At 41.1% G+C, this 11,279-nt stretch overlaps 1 protein-coding gene across 9 annotated transcripts in view; it reads left to right on the top strand.

Annotated features, from left to right (window-relative positions):
- Positions 1 to 11,279, top strand: part of LOC139740142 (voltage-dependent calcium channel type A subunit alpha-1-like) — a 280,936-nt gene that overhangs the window by 43,251 nt on the left and 226,406 nt on the right. For all 9 annotated transcript variants that reach the window (XM_071650722.1, XM_071650727.1, XM_071650721.1 and 6 more), the window contains exon 2: positions 7,201 to 7,606. In XM_071650722.1, the coding sequence (XP_071506823.1) occupies positions 7,201 to 7,606 (406 nt within the window). The remainder of the gene's footprint in view (positions 1 to 7,200; positions 7,607 to 11,279) is intronic.

The raw sequence follows: 11,279 nt of genomic DNA, 5'->3' as shown, positions 1-11,279 counted from the left end.
TCCATCTCGTGGTAGGGTTCGTCGTCTGCTCGGCGCCACGCCAGCAGAAATAAGACCACGTGATCAAGTTGGCTGACGACGCGTCACAGGGATTTTCTGCGATGCTGCGCCGCGTGAACGGTGTCTAGGGTCTCTCTCTCTCTCTCTCTCTCTCTCTCTGTCTCATGATATGCACACACACACACACAAAAACTCACTCATACACATACACACACACACACACGCACACACACACACACACACACACACACACACACACACACACACATACCCATAGTGTGCTGTGTCACAGAGCTGAAACGCCACCCAACGCTCGTCCGTTCTACGTACAGCACGATGTTCACTGTCTTTTCTGTGAGAAAATTAAAAATAAAGTCTTTCCTTGATGTCGAAATATAAGGTATCAAATGAGTCGTTCAGAATCAGCAGAATGCTTCTTTACCGACTACTTGGCTCATTTTATCCTATAAAACGCATCAGCTCACATAGGTATCTTTCATTTCCGAATAGAGACGCATCGAGAAAGACTTTAGATCAATAGTCAGTTTCACTTTACGCAAAAAGACGAAATCGAGAATACACTCACAACTGTCAGGTTTTGTTACTCACTTGTGAAGAGAAAAATGAAATGGCTTCTGGGACCCCAACTGGCGTCATTTTTTAAAATAAATTTTCTAATGATCAGAAAGTACTTCAGTATTGTTGTTCCGCCTTTGAAGAAAAAATGATATATATCAAAAAATAACATCCCAATCCGGGTAAGCTAAGATCGTAATGACATGATCACGTTATTTGCACCGCCGATGTTTTCTTCACAGTAGGCTACACATTAAGAACATTAATTCCTTAAATGAATTCATTGTACTTTTTTTCTGCGTGATCTCTAAATTCCTGATACATATACCAACATGTTCTTCACGATCAGCAGGCATCAACGTGTACCACAGCTACGCGCTCAAATTTATCTCGTTAGTACTGTTTTATTTCTTCCGCGAGTCATCCCTCATATTTCCCCAGCTGTTAATATTTCACGTCCTTCGAGAAAGCAGGGAAAAGAAGAAGGAGAAGAAGAAGAAGAAGAAATCCCTGCTCGGCAAGAATGATATTTCCATTCCGCAACCATCCCCAAATTGCACGTTATGTCATCCGACCCACGCGCGGCACATGATCTTCAGAAATACCCTTGTCAGACGGAATTGAGCCCCCCCCCCCCCCCCCCCTCCCCTCCGTAAACGACTGACGTTACACTCGCTCGCCAGTCCATATTTTTCCACCTTCGGATTGAGTTTCCTCAGCCCGGGGATATTTCTGTTTACACACGGCATGCTGGTGTGCGATAACTTTTTCATCGCGTGCCGAAAGCAGACGCACTATGTACTACTACTACTTACACTGTTACTAATGTAGCGAGGGATGAATATCGGAGACGCGGCGATGGATGCGCTAACGACATTTCGTCGAGTGAGGGCGGCGATTGAATGTAGCTTGGTGGCGTAGTTGAGATGCAAGCGATATTCAGTTGCGTTTTCTCTGCTACTCCAGAAAAGCATTTTAGTACGCAGGATAACCATGGACCTACGTAGGTCCATGAGATAACGAACTCTTGGGAGTAAGAAAAAATGAAGCGGTACCGAAACAAAGCTTATAAACCAATAAAATCGGAGCCTATTCGGGTAAATCTTGAAATCTATTCAGTCAGACCAATAACGTTCCATTTCACAGGGCAGCTTTCACCCACATCGGCTTCATACAAGTGAACCATACGTTGAATCTCCATGGGTGAACTGTGAACATTTCTAGATATACGTTGTACTTGTATAGGTGGACTCGCCCGTTGCACACACGTAATCTTCGAAACTTAATTTGTCGACTGTACTTGCATGGTAACACTCAAAGAATAGATATGAATTTGCCATCAATAATGATGCTGCAAACGAAAATTATGAGGTTAAGATTTCATTATTGGATGGTACAGTAATAAAATCAGGCTGTTGCTCCTCCCCCTCCCCTCCCCCCGGATCCCCGGCGCATTGAAGTTGACAGCAATGAAAGAAACGTGTGATTGCGTGAGCTTAGTAACAAATGATATAGTGGGGCAGATATGTGAAAAAGATGCTCACATCCGGCGGAAAGTATGAAATTTTGCATGTAGGGGTATTTTGAGGCGCTGATTTCAAAATTGCCGGATCCAAGAGATCTGACCACGGGGTCGGCCGCCATTTTGAATTCCAATATGGCCGCCGTCAAAGATCCCTATCTTCAGTTCTGAATGACATTAGCCATTGGAATTTGATATATAAAAGAATGGTGATATGATCACTTCAATAACAGACTTATTTGATATGTCTGACAAGCTGCACGGCAGCCAATTTGAATTTTTATACATATTTGCTATGTTGGAGTGTTGAAAATCTCTATGTCGGGTTTGTAAATTAGGCTACCTGATTGAGCGCGCGTTTGTAACTGATAGAGTGCGCGCTGATGTATTTACATTGTGACGTCAGTGAAAGGTGCATTATGCTTCCTTTTTGCTGCACTTTTTGACATGCTCGTGAATGTTAGTCGTGATGTTTGTCTTCGTAGCCACATTGGAATTCAAAATAGCAGGCATTGCGTTTGTCAGACACATCACATCAGTTAATATTTTAACTCAGTATGTTAAAATACTTGTTTACACCTAATTTCAGGGTCACTCACCACTTTGAAATCGAGATAGGGATTCTGAATATTTCGTCGAGGCGGCCATATTGGAATTCAAAATGGCGGCCATTCGATGTTTGTCAGACACTCCGAATCAATCTGTCATCAAATTCAATGTGTCAAAACGCTCATGTGTACCAAATTTTGGTGCCACAGGTCATTCAGAACTGAAGATAGGGATCTTTGAATTTATTTTGTGATGGCGGCCATATTGGAATTCATAGTGGCGGCCGACCCCGTGATCAGATCTCTTGGATCCGGCAATATTTGAAATCAGCGCCCCAAAATACCCCTATATGCAAAATTTCATACTTTCCGCCGGATGTGAGCATTTCGACCAATTTTTGTTACATATCTGCCCTACTAATATCGAATATGTATGTATAACATCGTAAGACCACGTCATAAGTTATTAATATGACCACCTAGGCCCTATCTTATGAACAGATATGTGTTGAAAATAGTGTTTAGAATACAACCTTACTTGCGCGAATCATTATTGGTCTTTAATCATAAAAAATATTTTCTTATCAGAATGGATAGAAATATACTTGACACACGGTCACGCACAAACTTCGCAGAAATTATACACTTGCGCGCTTGATGTTACCCACGGGGAGTCTTACCGGCAGTGTCACGGGCAGCAGCTGTCTGGAAGTCACCCGGCGTTACAACAGCGACCTCTAGACCCTACAACAAGCAATGACAAGATTGCCCGCTGCGATGACCGTTCTACGAACTTTTTTCCCCTCCTCCCCCCCCCCCCTCCTCCTCCCCCCCCCCCCCCCCAGTTTCTAAACACCAGTCTTAAGCCATCCCACATCATATAGCGCACATTTTCAAAGACTGTTCTTACTTTGAAAGCCCTCTAAACGTTGTCTGCGTACAGCGTATAGTCTGGTGTTGATCAAATAATGAGTTATATGACAAAATGTTTTGATTTTCTTTCTCTTCTTGAAGTTTACAAGGATGCTTGCCATATCTATAGATATGTGCGCATTGAACAAAATAACTGGTTGAAAAGACCGAGTATGTCCATTCTCGTGAATGTTATTCCCCCCTCTCTCTGCAAAATGATTCTCACGTTTTCCAGACGGAAGATGGGAGAAAAGGGCGATATACTCCTCTCCCTGTCAATGTTGAGTTAAACAGATATGATAAAAAATATAAAAATCGAATCATTTTAAAATGGAGGAATACCAAAGGCTTTTTATACAGATTTTCACTAGATTTATCCTTAAAATCAATTTAAACGGAAGAAATTGCCTATATCACGGAGGTACACACGTGATACCTTTCCTCTCACCTCCCTGCCTGTATACTAACTTCCCTATCCAACACTACGACACATGCATGGGCGGGGGGGGGGGGGGGGGGGGGGGGAGGCGGTGAGAAGAAAACCTCTCTGGTATGGGACACCTGGGCCACTGTGCGTCCGACATACACCAGCCACAGGTTGAAGTTGGGTGACCTTTGACCTTCGGCCTTCCACTCACTTTCTCGCCACAATGACTGTTGGGGCATATGGCATGGAGCTACCCAGCTCCATGGTTAGGGTTAGGGCGTCAAGCTTACTATACTTGCCCTCTTTTTAAGGCCAAACAAACATATACCGCATCGAATGTGTGTGAACTCTACATCGCAACTCGGACCACGGGATGGAAATCATGAACGGGTGAACTTCGGCATTCGGCAGGGCAAAATTTGACTGCACTGGATTTCCCGGCACACTCGTAGGAATATCACGGCTGACCGGAATGAACCGTGAGAGTATTCGTACAGACTACAGGTGCAGTATTAGTGGAACAGGTAGTACTGGTCCAAAGAGGTCATCGCTGTGTACAGGTTGAGAACAAGATTTTTATTCTATTAGGTAAGAGAACGTGGAAGATAAGCGTCCAGAGTTGATAGGGGAACACATGATCGAACGTTATGTTCAGCGTCTATAGAACCTCCAATGAAATCTTAATATATTTGCAAAACCATAACAGGATCAGGTGAACAAACTGTGATAGTACACGTTGCTTATTGAGGCACATATACTATTAGACTGACACTGATCGGCAATGCCACAAATTGCACAAAGATCAACTTCAGCAACGCGATCTGTAGTGACGGTGCGTTCTGAACGGTATCAGCAGCGCATAAGCATTGGTCATGCCATTGCACTCCATACGATTGCACTCAAAGCCATGATTAGGCTATGAGGCTTCTGTGATGCCCACTGAACTAGCGCCATCATGCGTTGCGAATGATACTACACGTGTAGTATCCAACTCTCCACACTGTACAGATACAAGTAACCGTTTATTATAATAATGACAATCATTTGAAAAAGAGAGACTTGATGGAGAAAGTTTGTGATGACGGAGTGTGTGATTCTGTCAGAGTGAAGTTTGAAGTCCCCCGTCGTGCTGGTTTCATGTGTTTTGGATGTTCCTTTTCAACATAGGGAAAATGGAAATCATCACACGCATTTTTCAATCTGTCCTATACTTTAACTTTGGGTGTCATGTCACGTATCATGTTCAACAAGTTTATTCATTTGTTTGTTTGTTTGTTTGTTTGTTTGTTTGTTTGTTTCATTCTCATCAGACAACATGGCTGGGTAGCCCATATTCAGCTGCAATAGCTTGTCTTTCATGGGGTCCAGTTGGATGTAAGGATGTAATGTTCTGTGAGTGTGAAAGAATCCATGAACGGAAAAGAAATATATTGCATTTCTTCTTGTTTGCGATATTTTCTTTTACAAACGGCACATTCCTTAATCTCTTCTGTTCGCAAACAACATAACGGTTTATGTATATCAAATTTGAATCAGAAAAGAAAGGTATACAGTTTGTATATGACATAGTAGTTGTAGGTACAAGATAATTCAAGCTAGACAACCGCGAGAATGACGAACATGTGTAGCGATGTGTCCTGTCGAGGTGAATGGAACTATAATAGAGCATGTGGGACTGCTCTTTTTTTACACCTCATCTGGTGATTTGTAGAAGTTGAATGATAACATAAAGGCATTGCTTCTAATCATCAGTGTTGGAGCCCCGAATTTAACTGTGAATATGGAAAGTCTTGCGCATTGAAAAATGTACATTATCTCACCTATACCATATGAAATCATGCGGCCTGGTATCATCGAACTCAAATATCCGAGAGAGATATCCACAAAACTAAGCAGGCGCAATCGTTACAGAAGCTGCATATTCAATTCAATCATCATTTTAGTCCGTCGGTACACATGTGTAGTCAACTCTTTGTTGTCGTTTCTTAACCTCAAACTTTCCCTTTGAAATAACATCTCAGTTGATATTTTTTCACCTTATCTCTATGAACCCGCTGTGCAGTAGTTTTATATCATGTGGCAGTTTAATTGTGTGCTTGTATGTATTATTATGCATATTATGTGTAACATATGAATCGTAGCGACTACTTGTACACGTCTCGTCTGCTGGTAGTCATCATGTTGCTATGAGAGCGATGATATATACCATCTGGTTTTATGTGTGAAACGGCTTCTAGATTTCAAGCTACAAAGTACAATATCTGACGAAATAATCAGTTATATTATATAATATTTTTCAGTGAACGGGAGTTAGATATTGGAATTATGACTTTGCTGCAGATAATTGCCCTGGAAATCTATTAAGGAATTTCATAATATTTGTAGGGTCATGTGCATAGACAATAAAAAAGAAAATAAAGCCCTCTAAACTTGCCACTTACAAATGACTTTGTGTTTAAAGATTCCCAACACGAGCTAAGCACATACATTTTCAGGTAGGTCTATCAAATTCTTTATAAGTGATATAATGGAGGTAAAATACAAGGGCTAGCATTTATTGCTACGCGCATGGAGTAATTTGTGAGACAGTTGCTTTGTTCAATAATTTCAGCTGGAATCATACATTTATTTGCATGTGTCAGCAATTTTTTTCCCCTCGCGAGATTCCATTTGAAACTGTAATGTTTCAATATTTTGAGACGATTCAAGCAAACAGCGCATTTACTTTGGTGTGATGCGTGTGCATTAAGTTTGTTGGTCTTTTCTGGAGTTGTCTTTTGTTTCTAGGGTTGAGAAGTGAATTCTCTCTCTTTAAAGGTGCTCTTTTTGGTTAAAAAAAGAGTGCTGCGGAGATGCTTACTTTATTTCTTCAGAACAACTTTAAAGGGATTTAGAATGTGTGATACATAGGTCCGTATAAGCATTTTTTAAAAATCATTATTACTGTGGTAAAATTGGTAAAATATCTACGTCTGCTCTACAAATTATATATTGCCATCCATGACCTTTGAAGGCTACTAAACATGTGGACAATGATGACAAACACTAATTATTCTGTAAGAACGTTTCTATAAGATGTTCAGTTTGTCATATCACTGAAAAGTACTCATAAAACTTATCACATACATTCTGTTGAAATGTTTTTCATCAAGCATGTCACGTTTTGTTCCAAAATTAATTATTTCCAATATTTCTTGCTCCTTTTTTTTCCACAGCCGTGCCCGTGGGAGCCATCGGCGCTCGATCCGCCATGCTTAAGGTCCACATACGCGGCAGGGCTGGTCGCAAGCGCGCCAGCAACGCTAGCGCTCTTTCCATCCCGCCAGATCTGGGTGTGCCTTCCGACAGCGAGTCACCCTACCCGGATTCTCCGGCTCGCCAGCGCAGACCGAGCCTGCACTCTTCCTCGGACGGAATCGCTCTTGATCCTGAGCAGTATCTCAAGCAAGAAGAGGAAGCAGCGAAAGAGAACGAAGACTCGGAACCACAGATATACCTCAGCCGGCGATACGGCTTAGAGGTCAGCGCAAAAGACGCAGCGCTTGCTGCCGAGCAATGGAAAAAATCACAAACTGACGAAGAGAAGCTATCTCGGAAACAGAGGCAGCGACGAGAACACGAGTAAGTCACAACACCATTACATATTTTCCATACTGCGTAAGATTTCTGTCTGTTCGCTGTGTATGCTGCGGTGATATTTTTACAATCACGTTATAAGATCGTCTGTAAATGAACTAATGTCGAGGGGAAAACTGAAATCTATCAGATATTTTAAAGTCATAGCGAGGAAGATAATGTGAAGAGTGAAAGTGATATGTATGCACACGCTCTATGCGTGTTGACGAGAGACAGCGAGATAGCTGGCGCTTAGCTTGCAGCTGAAGATGTGGACTCATTGGACTGTTATGGCGCCATTGCGCATGCGTGGTGACATCTGCAACGTCACATGTCGTTGGGGCAGAGAGAGCGGCATCTATTATTGAACGGTCCGTGCATTGTGTGTTCGCTATTTTCCAATGTATTATGAGTCTGCCATTTCCAACGCACCGCTCCTGCGATTTGCATAACATTGAGACTGCTTTCACTCTGGCGAAGCCCATGCATTTTGGTATGTGTGTGTGTATGAGTGTGTGTGTCTATTGCATATGTGTGTGTGTGTGTGTGTGTGTGTATGTGTGTGTGCTTACGCGCGCCCCGTTGATATATGCATGCATAGAATAATGTGTAATACGTTTCGCTGTGTTTTTTGAGCAAGGCGTGGATTTCCAATGCATGTCTATGCGGGGTGCCGCTTTGCGCGGCCTTGAATTTTTATATCAGTTGGCAGGCGACAGGTCTCACTTGTAAGAGATCCCAACGTTGTAATCCCAGAGACAAAAATGCAAATGCAATCAATATAGATATATATCAAGGTAGAATGTAAACCGTATTGTGTCCTCTTCTGGTAATTAGATTCACGGTCAAAACATACGTCATACCACCTCGGATTGGTCCATTCAAGGGTCATCAGGAAGAAATGTATTAGAATTTTAAAAGTCGTTTTTCAGGAATTGCAGTTAACTCCATTTCAAGAAATATGGAAGTAATGGGGTGAAGATTACATGATATTGTCGTGAAGAACAATGATTGTGATTATAATTGTTATCTACGTGAAATGACAACAAATTTGATTATACAAAGATGACATTGTTCCAGACGGTCGTTGAGTTAATTCGAACTTACATGGACAAACCATTTTGTTTTATTTTATTATTCCCATTATGATCGTATCCGATGATAGAATGGCAGTGCTTCTACTTATAAGATGTCTTTTCTTCTTGCATGTTTTAGTCATGGCATGACATATGGCAGTTATTCAACAGATAACTTTCAGTTCTTTTAGGGATATTTCCACCTTCTTAAAATGACATGTCATGCAATCATCGTATTGTATATGCGACATAAAATATTTGCAAAGAAAATATATATTATCTGAAAGCGTAGAAGTTCTGATTTGTGTTTCCAGTTTGCTCTTTAAAAAAACAACAGCAAATTGGATGACAATGTCATGTGAATAAGGAACGTGATGTCGTTGAGTGACAATTTCTTCGATCCCTGCCCTAAATGCGAAATATGTAAACGGATCCATGCATCATTTCGTCACGATATTATATTTTCTAGTTTTCCACTTTGACATGACTTTGACAAAGATGATTATCATTCCTTTTTAAGGAAACATGACGTCACCACAATGTAAGAGCATGGCTGTCCACTGAAATTTACACCATTTTTTACTGTTTACACCCCGGATTTACACCAGAAGACAGTGAAATTCACTAAATTACACTCCATGGCCTCGGGTGTAAACGTAACAAAATCAGCACTTTCTTTGAAGTTTCCTTCTAATTGGATACACCGTAATATTATGAATCAAAATGGAGAACGTGAAAACACAGTGTGTCTGCCCTGAGAGAATTGTTAAGTTAGGTGTGACCACTGGATGAACTTTGAACAGTTTTCACGTCGCAACAATTTCAAACAGTCACGCACGTTGTATGGGGGGGGGGGGAATCTACGCACTGCTGTGCACATTGCAACAATTATATCATTTTGGCTTGTGGTGGAGAATTACCGCTGTATGGTAAATTAGGGCCTTTCTTCATCGTAATCGATATCTCCGTTCCGAGGAGCACCGTCGTACATTACAGCGGCTGCACTTGTCATAATATTGCTATCAGTGAGTACGGCCTATTGATCAAAGGAAGATGACTGATAATTTGTCTAAAGCAGTTGATGTCTGCAAGTCAATCAAACCAAACTGATGAATTATACCAAAAAGCGTGCACACTTAGACACACATGTGGTTATAGATATATATGTGTATGTACATATTGTGTACTTTCTCTAATATTTTGTTGACTTATAGTGTGCACGAAAACATGGAGGTATTTCATACAACCATTCTTTCGTTATCAATATCGTTTGCTATTTTATAAGTGCCATGATGTAACGCTTGAAAAAAGCCCTGAACGCATTGCATGCGTAAATATGGACTATTATGATTATCAGCATAAATATACGTGGAGGTGCAGATACGTCAATTAGACGAGACATTGTCTGTGGGTATATACCAGCGACTATAATATCTGGCATTTCCCTTAGGTATTCCTCATGAGTCTCCTAAAAGTTCGAGGCCAAAGCTCAATTCCAACAGGAAACTGGCTGATCTCCATGTCTCTTGGTATTCATTTGTGGCTCCATGGTATTTACATGGAGCTACAACTTGTTCCATGGTATTTAGTACCATTGGATACACAGACAACAACCTATACGCAACAAATAAGCAAGCAAACAAACAAAATGCGGTAGTCACTGAGGAATAAATGTAATAAATCTATGACTTACATTGTACACAACCAAACTGGCTCACAAACTGTGCATTTTGACGTACATGCTGTGAACTGTTCACTGAAGTCTATACTAATGAACATTAATGAATAATCGCTTACAAAATACTTACGTACAATAGACACAAACACACACACAACAAAATACAGTAATCATAAAAGAAATACAGGTTATGGTAACTGAGAATCTCAAAACCAAGCACATATTTACGTCAGACCAAACTTTCCCCAGTTTTGTTCTTTTCTTCTGTGTCTGACATTTATCGTTTAGAATCGCATAATACATAAGTATTTCTGGTTCGTTTTTTGAGCGGCTTCACTATGTCAATGGAAATAATATAATCGTTTACTAAAGTGTTGATACACTAATCATGTTAACATTGTTATAATACCGGTATTAGCATATACGGGCTGGACTGGGGAAAAAAAGGCTCTAATGGGTATTAGAATGAAATCTTTTGGTTTTATGTGTTAATATAATGCGTGGTGGACGGTATAGTGTATTTTGTCGAGTTTGGGTGTCTGCTGTTACTCAACTCGTATCAGAGAATCTGGGTATATCTAAGTATATTATGATGTATGTTTCGCCTGTTTTGTTCTGTTTTTATGTCTCCGCCACGAAGTGTCGCCGGAGGCATTATGTTTTCGGGTTGTCCGTCCGTCCGTCCTTCCGTCTGTCCGTCCGTCCTTCCGTCCGTCCGTCCGTCCTTGTCCTTCCGTCCGTAATCAATTTTGTTGACAGCGTACCTAAAAAACCGTTAGAGGTATCCTAATGAAATTGGCATGTGTATGTACAGGTGAGTGGGCAAAGTTGTGCCTATCAACTTCTGAGCGCACATCCTCAAGGTCAAATGTCAAAAGGTCAAGGTAAAATGCTCAAAATGTCACTATTTCCCCCATATCTGTGC

Source organism: Diadema antillarum, unplaced genomic scaffold (assembly GCF_040938485.1).
Source record: "Diadema antillarum isolate AM-2024a unplaced genomic scaffold, OU_Dant_1.0 seq00000837_RagTag, whole genome shotgun sequence".
In the NCBI taxonomy this organism is placed as follows: Eukaryota; Metazoa; Echinodermata; class Echinoidea; order Diadematoida; family Diadematidae; genus Diadema; species Diadema antillarum.
Note: the sequence above shows the minus strand (reverse complement) of the source record. Positions and strands in the feature narration are given on the sequence as shown.